This window comes from Physeter macrocephalus, chromosome 18, assembly GCF_002837175.3.
Source record: "Physeter macrocephalus isolate SW-GA chromosome 18, ASM283717v5, whole genome shotgun sequence".
Lineage (NCBI taxonomy): Eukaryota > Metazoa > Chordata > Mammalia > Artiodactyla > Physeteridae > Physeter > Physeter macrocephalus.
The window spans coordinates 38694479-38713625 of NC_041231.1; the positions used below are offsets into that span (position 1 = coordinate 38694479).

Below are 19147 nucleotides of genomic sequence, written 5' to 3' on the forward strand. Positions count from 1 at the left end.
CGCATATTTTCACGCACATGTGTGCCCCCCGCCTCCCCAGCAGCCTTCATGTTACCACCTACATGCCAGGAGTTGGGCTAATTGTGTAGTGTTGACAGCTAAGAGCACAAATTCTGGGTGTTGTGAATTCTGCCACTGCTGTATGACATCAGGTGGGTTTTTAATTTCTCCACACTGTAGTGTTCTCATCTGCAAAATGGGAACCAACTCCACATGGCCGTTTGAAGATCAAATGAATTCATGCACTAAAAGTGGCTGGTACATTGCTAGGGCTACTTAAGTGTTTGTGCCTACTGCCAGCACCACTTCTACTGTGAAGGTTACTTCACTGAATCCTCGGACGGTCAGCCTTTTTGAGCCACTGCTGTTTGGTTAGAATGGCAAGCAGACGGCTGCCTCCCTGATCCTGACTCCACCGAGGGTACCACGCGGGTAGTCGTCATGCCCGCAAAGGGCCACGTCCCGAACACTGTCTATCCCCTGAGCCTTCGGTGCTACCTCATAGGAAGTGTCATTACATGCTTGCTGAGTAAATGAATAATTCTCTTGAATGGTGTTTTTCAGGCAAATAACACAGACAAAGGAAATGGGAGACGCTCGGTCCCTAATGGCAAATTGCCTGCCTTGGGTGGAAGGCAAAGGGGATTTCAGGCGGCTGAGGTGCAACAGTAACAACACAGAGGCGCTGGGTGGGAACATCATTCTCTTCCCATTTCTTTGTCAGTGTCCTCGATTTTTGTCAGGAAGATGTCTTTGTTTGATGCTAGGGAGTTTCTTCCATCTTTCTATCATTTGTTTTTTTCTCCTTTACCCTAGGGAGGCCAAACATGAAGCTCAGAGGACCTGACTACAATATGATAACATGGTTTATTTTCAGGGTTCTTATTTTTACAATTGATTTCTCTATATGGCAAACAATACTGACTTCTAATTTGGGAAGCTTCCCTTTAATATTTAATTTATCTAACTTTCAAAAAGTCAGTTAGTTGAAATGAAATAAAGATTAAGTAAACAAAAGCACAGATTATAAGTGTATATGGCACAGCATGCAGATGGCATCTAATAACCCAATGATGGTAATGGATAAATTTATTAAGAAATTTATATGCCAGATGTTGTTCTGCTTTAGATGTATGTATTTATTTAACAGTACAACATGACAAAATTTAAAAAAAAAATCAAACTGTGAGGTAAGAACAATTGTTATCTCTGTTTTGGAGATGAGTGAATGGAGGAGAGGTTGAAGTGAATTGTCCAAATTCATCCAGTGAGTATGTGGCAGAGCCAAAACTTGAACTTGAGCCGTCTGGCTCCAGCACATGTATATATATTTAACTGCTCTATGAAGTTTGGCCAATGAGAGAAAGGAAGAAAGGTCTTTGGGGCAGGCTGAGATAGGCAGCACACGTGATTTAAATAACCCTGATAATTGCACCATCTCTAATTCTAATTGTCTGGGCACAGTTACAATGGAATGAGTCCAGCGCTCTCAATGGAGAGACTCATTTGGCTCTGATCTTTTCTAGAGATGAAATTCTTATTCCTCTGACAACCGTAGGGCACCCGTACTGATGTGGTGATGAGCCGTTGATTCTATTTGCAGTATGACTATACGTTGGCTGGAAGTTGCTTGGTACTTTTGGGAAACACACAAATTATCATATAAAACCATGGCCACATTTAATCTAAATAACATGGTTTATTATGAAGACCTTTCTTTGTCTGGAGCACTATGGAAAACACCACATATATTTGCTAGTCATTACTGTTTATCTATGGAATTTCAAACCAATAACTAAGGCTGCCAGTCATCTGATGGGTACTGTTTTAACTCTCAGGCATTTAAAACTCATTATCTTACAAAGGTGTAGGTACACAAGCATCATGGAGCTCAGATAGACTGATTCCTTATTTTCTCAGAAGGGAAAACTGAAGTTCAGAAAGCAGACATAGCTTGCCTTGAGTCCCACAGAAAGTGACTCATCACGATCATTACCTAAATAGCAAAACAACCACTACCACCTTTGCAGCCAATACTCACTAAGCGCTTACTACATGCCAAACACCGTGCTAGACCCTTTGATGGACGGAATCCTCACCATCACACAGTGAGCAAGGCCCTGCTGCTATCCTGTTTTACTGATGGAGAGACTAAAACTCAGAGAAATGAAGTTAACTGCTTGCCCACAGTCACACCGCTATGTTATGCAGCCCAAATGCACATGCACATGGTCACATCCCGGAGCCTCGGCTCTTGGCCATCACCCCGTCTGCCTCCCACCCCAGTTATACTGGACGTCTCACGCCGAAGCCGCCAGAACCTATCACTCACTCACAATGAAGCACCCAATGGAGCATCCACACAATTGGATTTCTTTAATTTTCCCTTAGCAACAAATGTCCCTGATGAGAATAACTGACTTGGGTTCACAGTAATTACGTGCAGACAATCAGGAATGAATAGAGTTGCCATTTGAAAAGCTTTCCTCTTCTTTTGTCTCTGTGAATGCACCCCCATTCATAACCGGGTGCCAGCAAACTCCATTCTCTTTGTGCAGCTTCGCCAAAATGATACCTTTGTGATAATCAAGCAGAAATGGCCTTCCACAGTCCCCTTCATTAAGGAAATGAAGCAGATAAACAGTGTAATTATGGATTCCATTTTTAGTTAAACAAAGATGTATGTCTCAGCTCAGGGTCTTTATCCAGTGAGGGAAGGGTAAATTTAGAAGGAAGAAACCTCTCAAGGCAATATTGTTATGGTGCTTGGAATTTACCCTGCTTACGCTGGGTCTGAGATTCACGTTCACCTCTAACAAAGATTCAGATGATTGCAGCTCTGTGGGCGAGTGCATTCACCATCTGAACCAGTTTCTTCATCTATAAAATAGAAAAAGTCATAGCCATGCCCAGCAGAGGGCTGTAGGTCTGAATGAGACAATCCACGTGCAGCAGCTTGCTCAACTTGGGACTCACAGAAAGCCAGGTGCGTCTCTCGCCGTCCTCCAGCGGAGGTGGCTGGCCTTGGTTCGGGGTCGAGTCCATTTCCTATTAGCTGTCTGACTTACGCGCCTCAGAGAGGCTTAGTGACACATTCTAGCAGTCCCCACCTCTCAGGTATGTTGAAGGGATCTGAAGAGAACCTAGTGCCAGCTCTCTGGGAAGGAAAAAGCACTATATATTGGCACACAACTTGCAGATGATGTAACTATCTGACAAGGCCTTTGTGCAGTCTGTCGATGGAGTGAGAGGATTTGGAATTATCTACTAAGGGTTGTTGAAAAAGCTCCTAAGACAGAAAACAGAGACCTGAAGCATCACATCATTCCTCTCAGCTAAGGCGGAGGGGGAAGAAGGGAGAAGGGATGTGAAATTTCAGAATGGGAACCTTCACAAGTTTCTGTAAGTCTCATGAGTGCCAAGACCGTATCCCCCTTCCTAATTCATCTCTCCTGCCCCACACCAGGGTTTCTCAAGAGTGGCACTATTGACATTTTGAGTCAGATAATTCTTTGTTGTGAGGGGCTGTCCTGTGTGTTGTAAGATGTTTAGCAGCATCTCTGACCTCTAACCACTGGATGCCAATAGCTCTCTCCCATCCCCAGTTGTGACAACCAAAAATGTCTCCAGACACTGCAGTGACCCCTGGGAGGCAAAAGCACCCCCAGGTTGAAAACCACTGGTCTAAGTGGAGATCACAGGGATGGGCACTTAAAAGAAACTCTACAACTAATTGTCCATGTCAAGGACCAGAGCAAGAGTGAGGGCAGATGCCTGTGGCAGCAGGGAAGGGAAGCAGGCCAAGGTGAGAATGGGGGGAGCAGCAATGGAGGTTGGCATGAAGAGGGTGCACTCTCATGCTCACCACCAAAGCCCCTCAGCCAGGGTGGGCAGGCATGTGGATATGAAGAGAAATGAGAGGAATGCCAGAAAGTGAACCACTGAAGACCACCAGCCTGCTGCCCCAGCACTGAGCACACTCCTCAGAGAGAGCCAGACGTCTTAGCCAAAAGAGACACCACCACCCAAAACTGGAGCCCCACCCACCACGCTGGAGACTCGCTCTGTGCCCCATCTTGCACGTGGGCTTTGCATGCACAGTTTAATCCACCGCTCACAACCACATCACGTTTATTGTTATCTCTGTTGACAGCAAGGAAACCAAAGCCCAGAGAGACCAAGCGACTTGTCCAGAACCGCATAGCTAGCAAGTGGTAGAGGAAGGCTGCCTGACTCCAAGGTCAGGGCACTTCATCTCTAGGTGAAACAGAGCTCGAAGCCTGACTGGCAAGGAGTGGTGATTTGTCCCCAGGCACTGGTGCTGCAGAGAGCAGCCATCTAACCAACTTGCCATCCATTCTCTTGGCCTCTGTTGATCACCTTTCTTCCTTTTCTCTCACTTAATCTCATGTACCTTTTTTTCACCCTAATAGTAAAATTGTGGACATGCTAGCCAAATAAGAAAAACGACTAGAAAAAGATAACAAGTACCCATTATGTAAGTCCCTTCTCATCTTTCTTTTTCAAATCATGTACAATTTTAAACAAAAGCAGGTTCATGTTATAGGTAAAATTTTCTTTGGGGTGCATGAAAGTTTTCCTATTTCCTATTTTGGTTCCTGCCTATTGACTTCCCTTTGGCCTGACTGCTGATCTGATTTAACTCTACATCCTCCTTCTCCCCAACCATTGGGGGGTTTTGGGGGGTATATACAACTTTGCATATTGTTTTTCTTGCTGTATTACTAAATTTCATAGGTATTTTCTATGCCTTTCTGTGAATGGGCTGTCATTTTTTTGTGGTAACCGTAAATTTGTTTCCTATGTCTGTGAGTCTTTTTCTGTTTTGTATATAGATTCATTTGTATTATTTTTAGACTCCACATATAAGTGATATCGTATAGTATTTGTCTTTCTCTGTCTGACTTACTTTACTAAGTATAATGTTATCTAGGTCCACCCATACTGCTGCAAATGGCAATATTGCATTTTTTTATCGTCAACATCATCATCACCATTATCATGAATTAATTACAGCTACCATTTTTGAGGGCTTACTATATTCCAGTCCTATGCTCAGCATATATCATGATTTATCTTACCATTAAATGTACACATACACACAAATGATACGAGATAAATATTTTTTATTATTTTCTCTACTTTGCTTACTGTGGGGAAACTGAGCCTTGAGGAGATCAGCTAACTTGACAAAGGCCAACCTCAGAGCCAGAATTCAAATCCATACTAATCTAACTCCACAACTCAGGCCTCTAATAGTTTCTACTAATTACTGCTCAAATCATTGATAGTTTTGAGCAGGGAAAGTAATATGATCAGATTTATATTTTATGAAGGTAATGGTAAAAAGGTAATGGTTATCCATTCACTCAGCCTGAGAAAGGCAATGTGTCTGTGACCCTTAGATTTCAGCACTGCCCACTAGCTTTTGAAGAATTCTCCTGTGCAGTGTATGACCTCAAAGCCTTAGTTAAGGAAACAGGTCAAAGTGTACATTCAACATGGGCTGAATGAAGCCTGTGGAATTTTTGTTAGACTGAACAGTGCTGCCCTTAGCACAAAGGATGCCTTTTGCTGACAGAGAGGAGAAATCATCACTCCTTTGTCCTGGGTAGTTTTATGTGAGCACATCCCTGGTGAAAAGTAGCCAGTGAACCCCGGGTTCATCACTCTGAGCAAGGAAAGAGAAGCCAGTTGCTGCTTACCTTTAGCTGTCATATCTGAGTGCCACCAACTGCAGAGGTTAAATTCCACCAGGAACCTAAACAGGAGATGGAAAAGCCCAACGTTACTTGGTCACCCACACCCTGAACTGAAGTGACATTCTGTGTTATTCAGTATCACTCACCTCATTTGAAAGAATAACATCATCATCTGGAGATATCAAGGTGGTTGGTTCAGTTACCACTGAATTTTCATTAGGTTTTGTCTTACTTGTGAAAGACTATTTTATCACCAATGCCAGCCAAACCCTGAAATCAGGTTCACCTAGACTCAGGGACTCTTTTGAGAAATATCTGCTTTATAGGCAGAAATTGTTTTCTTGTTATATTCTGAGTCCATAGTAAAAAGTCAACATTCAAAGGGCTTTCCCTGCCTTGGTTCAGAAATACAAATGGAATATTCTCTCCTTAGACTATGATCTATACTATAAAGGATGTTTTCAAAATTTACACTATAACACAAATGTATTCAGTTGTGTGTGTGTGTGTGTGTGTGTGTGTGTGTGTGTGTGTGTGTGTGTATGTAGGGCAGGGTGGTGGGAACAGAGAGGACAAACTCCTTTTTATGAAATTATATCACAATGCAACTCCACAAAAATCATAATTTCTCAGCTGCTAGTAAAGAATGCAAAAGTAATATAAATCATCCTCTAAATAAATGGAAATAGATCAAAATTCAGTCATTTCCTTCTCAGGCTCATGGCTGCTATCCTCTAGCAGCTCACAATAAAAATCTCACTACTACCTGTATTTTCTGATTCTTATGTACATTTAGAACTTATTGGCATTGAAGCAATAAGGAAGACAATGTCTGTTCATCAAATGGCAAGAAATCTGCCTTAAACTCATAGAACTGGAACCTTAATGGGGAAAATAAGAATAAGAGAGTTTGGTGCAGCTTGAATGATCTGGTTTCCATGCTGGTCCATGGAATTCCTCCTTTCTGTGTGACACAGTGTTTCTGTAATGGGTCCAATATCTCATCTGGAAGTCAAGCCTTTCATCTTTGTGCCATTTCAAGTCTGACCTAAGTCACAGATGCATCCAGCAGGACTGTAATTTGACAGGGTAAACAATTAAATCACACCTGAGAAAGCCCCTGACCCATGACTGCACAGGCCCCCACGCCTGCACATGCCAAGACATCCAAAGTAGCACAGTGGACAGCCTGGCAATTTGTTCTTCTGACCACAGCCCACCCAGGCTGCATTAAAAACAGCCAGACATCTATGTTACATTTAACAGTAACCACAATAAATAAATTTGGTTTGTGTAGTGCAAGCTGTTAGTCTGCTAAATGGTGATATAAGGGCATGAGCAGTGACCATGAATAACTTAATAAAAGATAATTTTTTGGACTCAACGTTCAATATTTCGAGGTGTTCAATCAGGTTATCGCAGAGTATTATGAATGTAATGGTTATTGGAAGCACAGTCTCTCAATTCACTTTTTAACACAGAAAAGCAATAATACTTTTTTATAAGCAATAATACTTTTTAAAAAATGCAGCAAATTGTACTTACAAGACAAGTTCTGTCATTATCCATTTTATTGCAGCAAGGAAGGCATTATAAGGCTGAAGAGAAGAATTCAGTTCATTAAAAACAACGTATCACACACAAAATTTGTAGTTTAACCCAAGGCTTTACAAAAAGACAATGTTATTTTTCTAGAGAGATTGATATCATGTCAAAAACCAGTGAAGCTCTAGCTTAAAGAAGAAAATGGTTGGATACTGTATCCCAAAACTAACATTTTAAAACTTTGAACTCCCCTGTAGTGAGATGTGATTTACAAGTAAAATAAACATGATCTAACACAGGGGTTATCTCTGGGAGGAAAAAGGAAGTTCACCAAATGATGCTTAAACCTTTACTCTCTGGGGGCTAATATTTCGCAGCCTAATGCTGAGCGGTTGGAATCATATAACTAATTTCAAATGGTAATTCACAGGGCTGCCTCTTGGAAAGGTGATTCCCTGTTCTCCATCACTGTATGTTATTCATTGAAATAAGCAAAAATTGCACATGCTTGATTTTAATGCAGCCCATGAATTATGTAGGATTTAAGCTGCGTTTTCTCACACTTACATATTCAGACTTGAAAAAAAATGATAACCATATAAATATGTGATTTTATCCTTGCAGAAAATCCCCTTCACTCTATAAAAGAAGGCATTGACGGGCTAATCTTTATTTCAGAACATTTTAATTAAAAAAAGCAGTGGGATTGTTTACTCTGTGATATTTCCTATGCGGATAATTCAATTTCCTGAATTCTGGAAAATACCAAGTCTCCCCCTCAGTCGGTTCTTTGTACCTAGGTATGCTAGATATGTGAGCGGTGGGTGGACCTGAGAGACAGGTAATGACGTTGGCAAAGCCCGAGCCCCAAGTTGCAGGTCCAGACAAATCTCAGAACCTTCTGTGGTTGTCTTTAGGTAGCAGGGAATTGAAATGCCCAATCCTGGTTTCTGACGTGATGGCTGCTTAATCCTACCTTCTAAGCATTTTGATGATAAGGACTAGAGCTAGGAATGGGAGGATTATCCAGTTTCAAATAAAACAAGGACAAATTTATATACCCCTGACCATTCTTAACACTTGCCTATTCAAGCCAGTAAGCAAATGTACAGAACACAACAACAATCCACTGGGGTTACTCCCAGCCCACCCAGATTTCAGACTAAATTTCTTGCTCTGATTGAGTGTGTCCTCATCATTCCCTGAATCACAGGGCTTTCAGGGTCAGATAAGGATGTGAACTTTTAACTATTTCCCAAAACCAAATGCAGCCATGCAATCCTGTGGTTCTGCCATTACACTTCTTATGGCTTTAAAAATAACCATCTTTCTTTCAAAAGGACCAAGAGAGGTCAGACCATAGGACAATTTTGTGTTTGTACCTGCCAGGATGGGTAGTGACATTTCAGTGGTCCTCCATAGTGTGGGAGGAGAGAATGAATAAAGGGATTAAGGAAGAGGGAGAGGCACAGGGGCAGCTCACCCTGAGGCCCGGGGCGGGGCCGGGGGCGGAGGCAGTGGGAGCAGGATACTCAAGCTTTCCCTGCCAGATGCTGGCTCAATGCAGGGTAAACAAAGGGATTATGTAAATATGGGATTAAAAAATTTTAATTCACATTAGCATTCAGAAGGGTAAAGCCATTGAGCTCTTAAGCCTAATGATAAAAACATATCTTGGGAACATTTTAAGTCTGGAAATACTCATGCTAAGGCTAGGGAAGCTGGGTTTGGAAATATGTGTTGATTCTCACTAAAAAGTGGTATTTTTCAAATCGTCCCATTTTTAGTTCCTAGCTGCCTCTCAGAAATGTCCCAGCTCAGAATCATTTCTTGCTCCCTTAGCGTAGGAGAACCGTGTTAAATATTTGGTTTTTAAATAATCCCCTTGCAAGATCTTACATCTGCAAATGAGAAGGTGTATATTTATATTTTAAAACCAAAATGGCTCTTAAATTTTGTGTTTCAAACCAAATTTTAGGTTGATTTTTTGGAATTTACAAAATGATAACATGTAATGGTTATATTTATACCCATATGCCAGACTATGCTGAAGTATCTGTATCTGTTTTTTCTGTGTTTTCAAGTTATTGGTGACCAAATTTATATTGCTTGCACATTGTAAATTATATTTTTAAACTGGGGGTAAATTGTCACAGTTAATTTCTGGTGATCTGAAAGCCAGTTTCTAATGATACAAAGCTATGTTGATTGATCCTCATCTGTGACATCATGGATGGAATCAGCTCCAGGGAAAATGATGTTAAAAGCAGCAGCATGACTAGAGTAGAGAATCTCTGATCAAAATGTGAATTTGGGCATAGGCTAACAGCTCTATTACAAACTAAAAGGAAGGTTTCTGTTGAACCAAACCAAATTCTCTTTCATTTGAGAATGAGGGAATTGACAAAACTTCTCCCCTTTTCTATCCATCAAAAGGAGAGGGGGGGTTGCTGCATTAATCCATTAAATACTTTAGACCTGTTTATCATTCACACAACCACTGGATTTGAGTTTAAACAGAAGTGATTTTCTTGACACATTTAAATATTCATGGTTTTGAAGCAGATAAACTTGATGACTCCAAAGAAAAAGATATGCTCACATGCAGGGACAGACAAAAACATGCAGTTGTTTTCTGAGTGACTGCACTGTACTTACATCCAGTAGACCATGGGCACCATCGCTGCTCTCCTTGTTGGCCCTGCACATGGCTTGATAGTCATAAAGGGTAATTCTATAGAAGAGAATGGAAAGGAGCTTCACTAAATGGGGAAAACACGAGAACCAAACGATGCTGTGGATGAACCAGCAAGGTGAACAGTCACTAACACCACCAGCCAGTGCAGCAGTGACAGATACAAGTCAAGGCAGGCCTAACAAGGGTGACAAGCAAGGGACACAGCAAAGTCCAGGACTGGAAACACAGTCATGTCACACTTGGAACTTAAAGAATAAAGAGAATAAAGGTATTGTTGGGATGGAGAGTTGGGAGAAGAAACCCCCCAACTTGACCAAACAGTCATTTTGGTTTGAACAGCGATGACTTGCATGGACCAGGATACTCCAAAGAAATATGCTCTTTTAAAGTGAATTCTGGGCCCCTGATGAAATCCACATGGACCGTGTCTGCAAGGTCAAGGAGAGCTGGGAAGGGCCACTGTGAGTTAAGAAATGGCAGGATCCTCTGTCTCTTTTAAGCACTAGGAAAGAGGCTTGGACCAAGATAAAGCCAGCACTTTGACAATTTGTTGGAAACCAGCTGGCTCACTGGTTGTTAACCCCCCTTCCATTACCACCACCATGGTAGTGAATATATGTATACTCACTACTAAGTACGCTTTCAAAAACAGTGCAGTTTATGAAACAGGAAAATGGACATCTTTTTCTTCCTTGGTGATAAAAATACAGCTCTCCTCTCAGTTATGATCTTTACTCATTTGCAAAGATGTTTTACTTTATAATTTTTACAGATAATTTAGTTTCCTATTAACACCTTTACAAAGTAAAAAAGAATGGCAATTTCCAGCAGCAAGTTAAGAGCTTTTAGATGGAGTGAACACCTTATCCCAAAGGAGACATGCATTTCGTCCCTCCCCCAAGCTCCTCTTCCCACTATTCCTGGCCCCCCAAACGAGAGATACTTAAAGTCCAGCCTGAGTTATGTTAACAGCTGCCAGATGACATGTTAATACTGTAATACATGAACTTCTAAATGACTGGAAGGAATTCTCCCTACAGGAATATCTTTCTGAAATAATACAGTGTGCAATGTGAAGCATACTTAACACTGTGCTGGAAATGTACACTAGAATAGAAGTTCCATGCTGCAGGACTGGGGTTGGATCTGTTTCACACCTAGCACAGCACCCAGTATGGAGAAGGTGTTCCAATTTAAAAGGTTGAATGCATGAATGACTGCCTGATTGCATGAATCTTGAATAGTCGATGACACAGCTGAGACTGAAGAGGTCAACTGCAAAATGTGATGTGAAGGCTTTCTCCTCCAGACAATAAATTAGAGATATCACACAGACGGATTAAACCAAAGAGCATCTATGGGCACCAAGTAGAAAACTGGCCACTTGACCAAATTAGGATGGAAACCAGCTCCTGACCAGCACCACACAGGCATCATAGGCAGCAAAGCCCAAGAGGGTACCAGTGTCACACAATCTCCTGGCAAGTCCCCCAAAGCCCCTTCCTCTTCAGGACATTTCTAGTCTTGCTGACTGTCCTCTGGCTTTTTTCCTCCCAGCAGATGCAAGCAGAACCAGTGTATACTGAGACAGAAATGAAGCCTATGAACCAGCCAAGGGTCTGGCTCAGGGAACTCCCTGAACAAACTACTCACAGAAACGCTCGTCATTGATGCAGCCCTGACACGAATTCAGCCACAAAATCAACTGCAGGCCAGGATGGACAAGTCTAATTGGCCCCTGACTGGCCTACCACGCCACGGTCTGCATCCTCAACGGGATTTCGGCAGGTGCCCCGGAAGGGCTTTCTAGGATTTGGCAAGAATTATTATTAGCTTTATCCTTTTCCTACTGCCCAATTCTATCTCTGCAGCTGGAATTTGGGTCAGAGCTGGTGAGAGGCAGCATGGGTTGAGCGGAACTTGAGTGTGTTTGGGGTCTTGTAGACATGGATGCAGTGTGGCCTTGGCTTAAAAGGTTGGTTCTGCCATTTATAATGGCAGGTGGCTTACTTCTGAGGCTTTATTTTTTCCTTTAAAAAGTGACTTCCTGAGATGTTCTCAGATTTAACTAATCAGTCATGTGGAAGTATACTGAAATATACTATGCAATGTGCTAGCCTTGTTATGACGGAAGGCCTAATTTTGTTCTTTGCTAGATTTTGGACTCTTAAAGCTACACCATTCCCAAAGGCCCAAGTGACTGGTAAGTGTGACTTAACGATTAGCAAGCTAGCTTTCAAGTTAGTGACCTGAGCTCAAATCCTAACTCACCCACTTATTACAATTCTTTTTAACCCTCTTTGTGCTTCAGTTTCCTCATCGGTAAAATAGTGAGAATAATGGCTGCCTTATAGAGTGGTCGTGAGGATTAAATGAGATTACACACATGTACCGCCTTTAGCACAGTACCTAGTACAGAGGAAGCATTCAACAGAAGGCAGGGCTGTAGCTGCTGTTATAACTTATTAGTCTGGTTTTCACTGCCATTATTAATTAATGGGGGTGGCGGTAAATGCATTGGGAATTGACTCAGGCTTTACCCAGCTGGCTGGAGGATGGGTAGGCCTCCTGGTTTTCTAAGCTCATTGGCATATATGATGCAATGTAAAATTCACACTTCTTACTGAAGTAACAGACACCTTCAGAAGTCATGCTGGGGTTATCAACAGATGATGTCGCAACTTCTGTCCATGAGCTTCATAGCTGAGGACAGGGTAACAACAGCTAATGTCTGCTGAAGTCTATTTAGCTGCTGTGAGCAAGGTACTCTTCCAAGCATGTCCCTACAGGAGAGATTCTAATCATCCCCATTTCACGCAGGGGCAAACCAAGTCTCAGCTCGCCTAAAAATGTGCCCAAGTTCACACACCTAACAAGGGGCAGAGCCAGAATTAGACGGGGCCCATGCTGAGTCCACCTCACTCTGCCTTCTGCTTGGTAGCAGGTTCTGACAGGTCCTAGGAAATGCTTAGATTCAGCCCTGTGCCCCATCCCAGAGTCTTATCGGAATGTCACAGGGAATGCTACCCAAGATAAGGTCTCATAATCGATACCCAGAATCAACTTCCAACCCAAGCTGAGGTGCTGTGATGGGGTCACCAGACCAGGCTGGACTAGCCGGCCAGGCTAGTGAGAGCCCCTTGCCATGGTAACCACCATGACAAACAGATGGCTGGAAGCTCAGGATTCTCCTGGGATCATTTTTAAAGGCTCCAGGTTACTTGTTGGGTCCAAACTCAATTGCTCTAGGGCAGCTTCCAGGGCAGGGTTTCTGCCTTTCGTTTCACAAATAAGCTTTCCTGATCTGATTGCCACTGAGGAGGTTATAAAACAAACCTTCTCTCTCGTCTCCATGCTGAGACAGCTTTAACTAGATGTTGCAGAAAGAGAGACTTCCAGATTGTTGCCCTTTTTGAAGTGATTTTGTTACTGTTTTAAATAACTCCATTTTGTGGCTACCTGTATCCTGTTTGGCTGATTATAGTTAAAGAACATGATAATTGCCTGCTTTCTTTCGGGTCTAAAATAAGCCCCGAGCGCCGTGCCCAGCCCAAGATTGCTGCTGCACTGCTGCACTCAGCAGCAGGAGCCTATTCTTATTACAGATAACATGCCTTAATCCCCATGACATCACCACCAGGCCACGGCAACCGCGGGCTGCTGGGGAGACCTTATCATTAACATCTCTGTGCTCCCCAGATGGGTCTCTTTGAAACTTTGACAGAAGGCAGATACAGTCTCTGAAGAAGAAACTCAAAGCAATGCAAACCAAGCATGGGCAACCCTATGTATCCTGTACTAGGTAGAGTCTTGGGTGTCAGGCTCATGACATTAGGAATTGCTTAAAACCATTTTGCTGATTCTGCTCTCTTCCAACTAGACAAAAATCACGACCAAGAAAAAGACTTCTTCTAAAAATTAGAAGGTTGAATTTCAAAGGCGTGAGTTCAGCTAATTTAAGCTCATTAGTAACGGTGGGGACCAGCATTTAATAAACACCCAGTTTGTGCCCATGAGGCCAGGTACATTACCTGCAACGACTCACTTTGGCTAAAAATTTGCCTCAAAACCAGTCTTGAAACAGCTTAATGTTTGCAAATATGGCCCTAAAACAAGTCAGGGAGGCATCTGACATAGAGACCCGCCGAGGGACATATTTAAGCAATTTTGAATCAAAAAGTATGAGAAGCAAAAGTGACTCGCTAGGGTAGCATGTAAAAATATGTATCCTTTGTTGAGCTATAAAATGTGTTCTCTGGGGCAGTTTTCAACTTGCAAGTGTCAGGGCATGGAGCAGGAACACAGGAAATTCTAAACAAAGGGATTGTCACCATGGGAAGTTTACTCATTCATACATCTTAGACAGCCAGGAGAATGGAAAGCTCAGTCTGTTCCATCTGAACACTAATAGTAGATCCAGAAGGAGCTCTCCCGCCTCTCCTTTTTGCCTTGGTGGCCATCTCATCCCATAGCATCTTCTTACAGAGATTGTACTGTTCTTTATGATCAACACAGCACATCTAACATAGCAGAGATGGTGAGTTGAAGCTGCCTTTGAATGCTCTGATGGAAAATCGCTAAAACAAATCTAGTTAATGAGCACCCATCATTAGAAGAGAATAAGTGCCATAAGCCTGCACCAGCTGGAAGCCCAGCACATAGGGTATTGGGGCCACTCAGGGTCCAGTGCAGAATCCTGAGAGGGGAGCCTCACTCATTTTATAGATTAAGCAGAGGGTCTATCAGCCCCAAATGCTTTTCATCAACAGGTGCTGAGACTATAAAAAGAAACAAAGTCGCAGATACTGACCATATCAACATCTCACCCAGGTAATAAAAGCAGTAACAATAAGAAATAATCGATTACTTTCTGCCAGTCAAGCCTTATCTCTGATGTCAAGGGCATGGAGAGGAAACTAAGGCTCAGAAGGTGAAGTCAGTGTGGCTCTCCCAGCCAAATTTGCTTCAATCCTGGGGCACAGGATAACATGCACAGGTGCCTAGTAGGTGCACCTAGCCAGTGGCTTGTCTGCCCATTCAACTGCCCCTTCCATGAATATTAGCTTTCCTTGTTAAACTGAAGGGGAAAATGCAATTATGATTAACCCCACGTAGAAAAGGCTAAATTTCTTTTGCTTCTTTGTTTGAGTAAGATATAGAAGGAAACAGCTAAATTCTGCTTGGGGAATGAGTGAATGCAAAACCCACTTGAGGCAGGAAACTTGGATGCTAGAGGAGCATCCTTGGGCTCTGCCAAATTCCTGGTGCCATGTGTACATTTCACAACAACTGCACCATGGTAATGCCTGAGTTGCACTTAGCACAGTGTGGGGCACGCAACTGAGGCTCAGGATGTTAGAACCTAGGGATGTTGGTGTTGCCAGTGTCATTACTATTAGTCAAACCCAACAGGTGTTATCGAGTGCTCCTGCTGTCATTGCCTGGGGTCAGACATCATTGACAGATGCATTCGATGGTGGCTATGACCATTTGTGTTCAGCACTGCACGGGCATGTGGGGTGTGGAGAAATCTAGGAGTTAGGAATATAGCCTCATCTCTGGAAGGGTTTCGAAGTGGATGTCACAGGAAGCAGGATTCTATAGTTAGAGGACTTGGGTGGTCTGAAGCAAACTGGGGTATGTTGGATGTGGCAGAGGCCATCATAGTCTCCCGACAGCCATTCTCCTCTCGCAATGAGCAGAACACCGAATTTTTGATACGCACGTTTCCCAGGTTCTTTTGTAGGTAGGTGAGGCCATGTGATTAAGCAGAAGTATTTTATGGAAGCAAAAGTATTGTACGGGAGTAAGTACTTAAATAAAGAAAGAAATTTAAAAAAAAAATTTTACTTGGCTTTTGGACCTCCTAGAATCCTCCTGCCAGCCTAGTTTGCAGAACTAATGGCGCAGCTCAGCAGCTATCTTGGATCATGAGGTAATCTTGAGTTTAAAAGCCAACTTAGAAGGAGGTAAAAAAAAAAAAAATGTGGTCATGTGTCCATGAGGACAACATGAGGCCCCCAAATTAGTATTTTCAGACTTCCTTCACATAAAAGAGAAAAAGACTCCTATGTTCTTTCACGCTTTGTTATTTTGGAATTTCCTATTATTTCTAGTAGAACCAACTACTAACCAATACATTGGACTTCAAGCTTGAAAGACTTTTACTTTCTCTCAAAGCAAAACAAGCATGAATATGAACAAATATCCCTGCAGAGAATACTTTAGTCTTCTCTAACTATGGGAAAAGATGAGTGGTGACCAGGAAAACATGGTCTAGAATCTAGAATCCAAAAGACATGAGTTCAAATTCCATCTCCCCACACACTACTGTGGGTGAATTTGAACAAGTTACTAAAACGCTTAAAGCCTCCACTTCCAGTTCCTCTTTTGTCAAATGGCAATAATGATAGTAGGTGTTTCATGGATTTGCCATGAGGATTAATTAAGGTAATGCATGTAAACTGCTTGGAATAATACCTTGCCTGTACAGTTGACCCTTGAACAATGTAGGGGTTAGGGAGCTGACCCTCTGTGCAGTCGAAAATCCAAGTGCAATCTGCCCTCTGTAAACACACTTTCTTCATATCCACGGTTCTGTATCCACAGATTCAACCAACCACAGACCGTGTAGTACTTCAGTATTTACTATTTAAAAAATCCGTGTATGAGTGGACCCCCACAGTTCAAACCTGTGTTGTTCAAGGGTCAACTGCAATTAGTATTCAATAAATGAGACCTGCTGCTATTATGATGTACATGACGGTGGCTATTGTTATCGTTGTAATTGGGGATCCTCAAGCAGCAGCTTTAGGGTTTTAAAGAGCAGTCCATTGGAATCTCCATGTTTCTGCATTCCAGAAAGTTTGGCCCAGAAACACACTTGTCCAAGCCAATCCGTCTTCTTGTTCCCTTCAATGCCACCTCTGACAAAGCATACTTCAGTGGACACAGTCAGGTCAACAGGAAGCCAAGAAGCCATTACATTCCTCACATGAGTTGTTGAGTATTAGACATCGGTGGAGCAGTCGGTATTAGAGCAGCCATCCAAACATAACAGACTTCTCCTCTAACACTCTCTGGATTCCAAGGCCAGGGAATTCGCTGAAATGTAACGCAATCATCAAAGACAGGGAAAGCTCCAGTCACCCGCCATGGAGCCAGTGCTGTTCCATCATATGGAGACAGGGGTAGAAATGGTCCAAGTCTTGAATCCTACCTGACGAGTCACCTTTTTAGAAAGGCAATTTAGAAGGAGCCGCCACAGGGCATTCTACACAAGTTGACTATGTTAATGAATGTGTAGCCACGGGGAGATGAGGAGGATGTTCACCAGGCCCCACAGGGAAAACATGAATGGCCTTGGAGGGGTGAAAGCTCAGGCATGCTGTGCCACAGAACAAAACGGAAAAGACACAACCAAGAGGGACAGGAATTCTCAGTAGCTCCCAAAGCAAAAACAAATTATTAGCAAGCAGTTCGTTTCTCTGCAAATCAAGGGCCAGGTGTTCCCCATGGGTCTTTCCTTCCTCGAGCTTACTTAAATACACAAAGAACAAGGGAAGACCCTTTGGCAGAAACCACAAGGATGTTTGGTAAAAGCATGCATTATTCCATTTAACCCTCACTGCAGGTATGAAAATCACTCTTCCAATTTCATTTTGCTGCAGAGAAAACTGAAATTACGGAGTTAAAGTTGCCAAAAGTCAGGCCACTTCGAAGTTGGGCAGCACCTAGACTGGCACCCGATGCGTTTAACTTAGTATTTCTTGACCCTGACTGCACCTGAGAATCACATGGATGCTTTTAAAAAGCATAAATGCCTGGGCTCCGTCCCCAGACAAATCTAATGTGAATCTCTTGGGGTACAGGTGGAGCATGGGAGTGTTTTAAGAGCTCTCCAGGGGTGCTAGCTGAGTCCAGGCCCACAGGCTCACCCCCAACACTATGACTGCTGTGCAGTAACTACCTTTTGGGGGTCATTAGTGATTTTAAAAAGAAGAGAAGAAAATTAAAAAAAAAAAAAAGATTTCAGACATTTGGAACTCTTATCCAAGAGCTAATCTTACCTCCTATTTGTAGTAGCGTTGCAATTTGCAAAGCATTTTCACTTCTCTTATTTCGGGTGATTCTCACAAAATCCCATCTCACCAAAATTCCTATTTTGGTGGCAAAGAAACTGAGGCCCAGAGAAACTGAGGAATCTGTCCACGGCCACACAGGGGCCATTCTGAGGCTCAACCTGAAGTCTTCATATTTCAAGTCCAGTATATCAAAGAGGCCCTATCAGGAATCTTGGACTCTGCTATGACCAGCTATATATATTTTTTCTCACTTCTCCCTGGATATTTGACATTGAGTTCCATCACTGGGGGCAAGAAGGGGTGGGGAAATAAATGAATTACTGTATAATAAAAAATATTTTGAAACTAGATTTTCTCTTAGTATTGTAAGAAGGGCAAAGTCACTGCCAAGGCCAGCAAGGAGAGCCATGGACTGTGGCTTTTGAGAAATATGAATACAAGGCTCTTACTGGACATGAACTTGAGTTAAAAGAGAAAAGCAGCTAAAATGAAAAGCCCTAAATGAGTCAGGGCCACTTAGGGAGTCCATTTACTTTCTATGGTAAGAATAAAAAAGTATTTCAAGTCCTCTGTTTGAAACACAAAAAGCTGACCTGGAATATGGTATCTTATGAGAAAATATGTGAAGCCTGGGGACATGGCTTGGTTTAACAATTTATCAACTTCAGTTAAAAGAAATCTGGGTGATCTTATCACTCGGCTGGCCTCCCATCCTGAAAGTTCTGCTTGCCCAGATAAGTCACTGCTGGGCCAACATCCTCCTTGGCTATCCTTCACTTTGTCTCAAACAAAACTGAAGGAAGTTCCGTGCACTACACAATGTTACTGTACAGAGAACCAGGTAAAGGGGAGAGGCTAGAAAATTCTCCCTGTGCTTAGACTGCAGGATGTTTGAATCCAGCTCCGTTACACAGAGACAAGTTCTTAACCTTTCCAAGCCCCATTATTTCCATCTATCAAATAGGTATATATATATATATATATATATATATATATACCCAGATCCAGCTTCATGGGCACGTGGCCTGTGTAAATGGACAGAACCCTGCACTTAGAAGGGCTGCGTGCTTTGTTTAATGCTCTGCTGTTGCCATCTT

General features: G+C 42.5%; 1 protein-coding gene across 1 annotated transcript in view; it reads right to left on the minus strand.

Annotated features, from left to right (window-relative positions):
* Window positions 1–19147, minus strand: part of CACNA2D3 (calcium voltage-gated channel auxiliary subunit alpha2delta 3) — a 798772-nt gene that overhangs the window by 49836 nt on the left and 729789 nt on the right. Inside the window, exons 33-35 of the mRNA XM_055079897.1 lie at window positions 9927–10002; window positions 7269–7321; window positions 5727–5782 (exon numbers count right to left, since the gene is read on the minus strand). Coding sequence (XP_054935872.1) covers window positions 5727–5782; window positions 7269–7321; window positions 9927–10002 — 185 coding nt within the window. The remainder of the gene's footprint in view (window positions 1–5726; window positions 5783–7268; window positions 7322–9926; window positions 10003–19147) is intronic.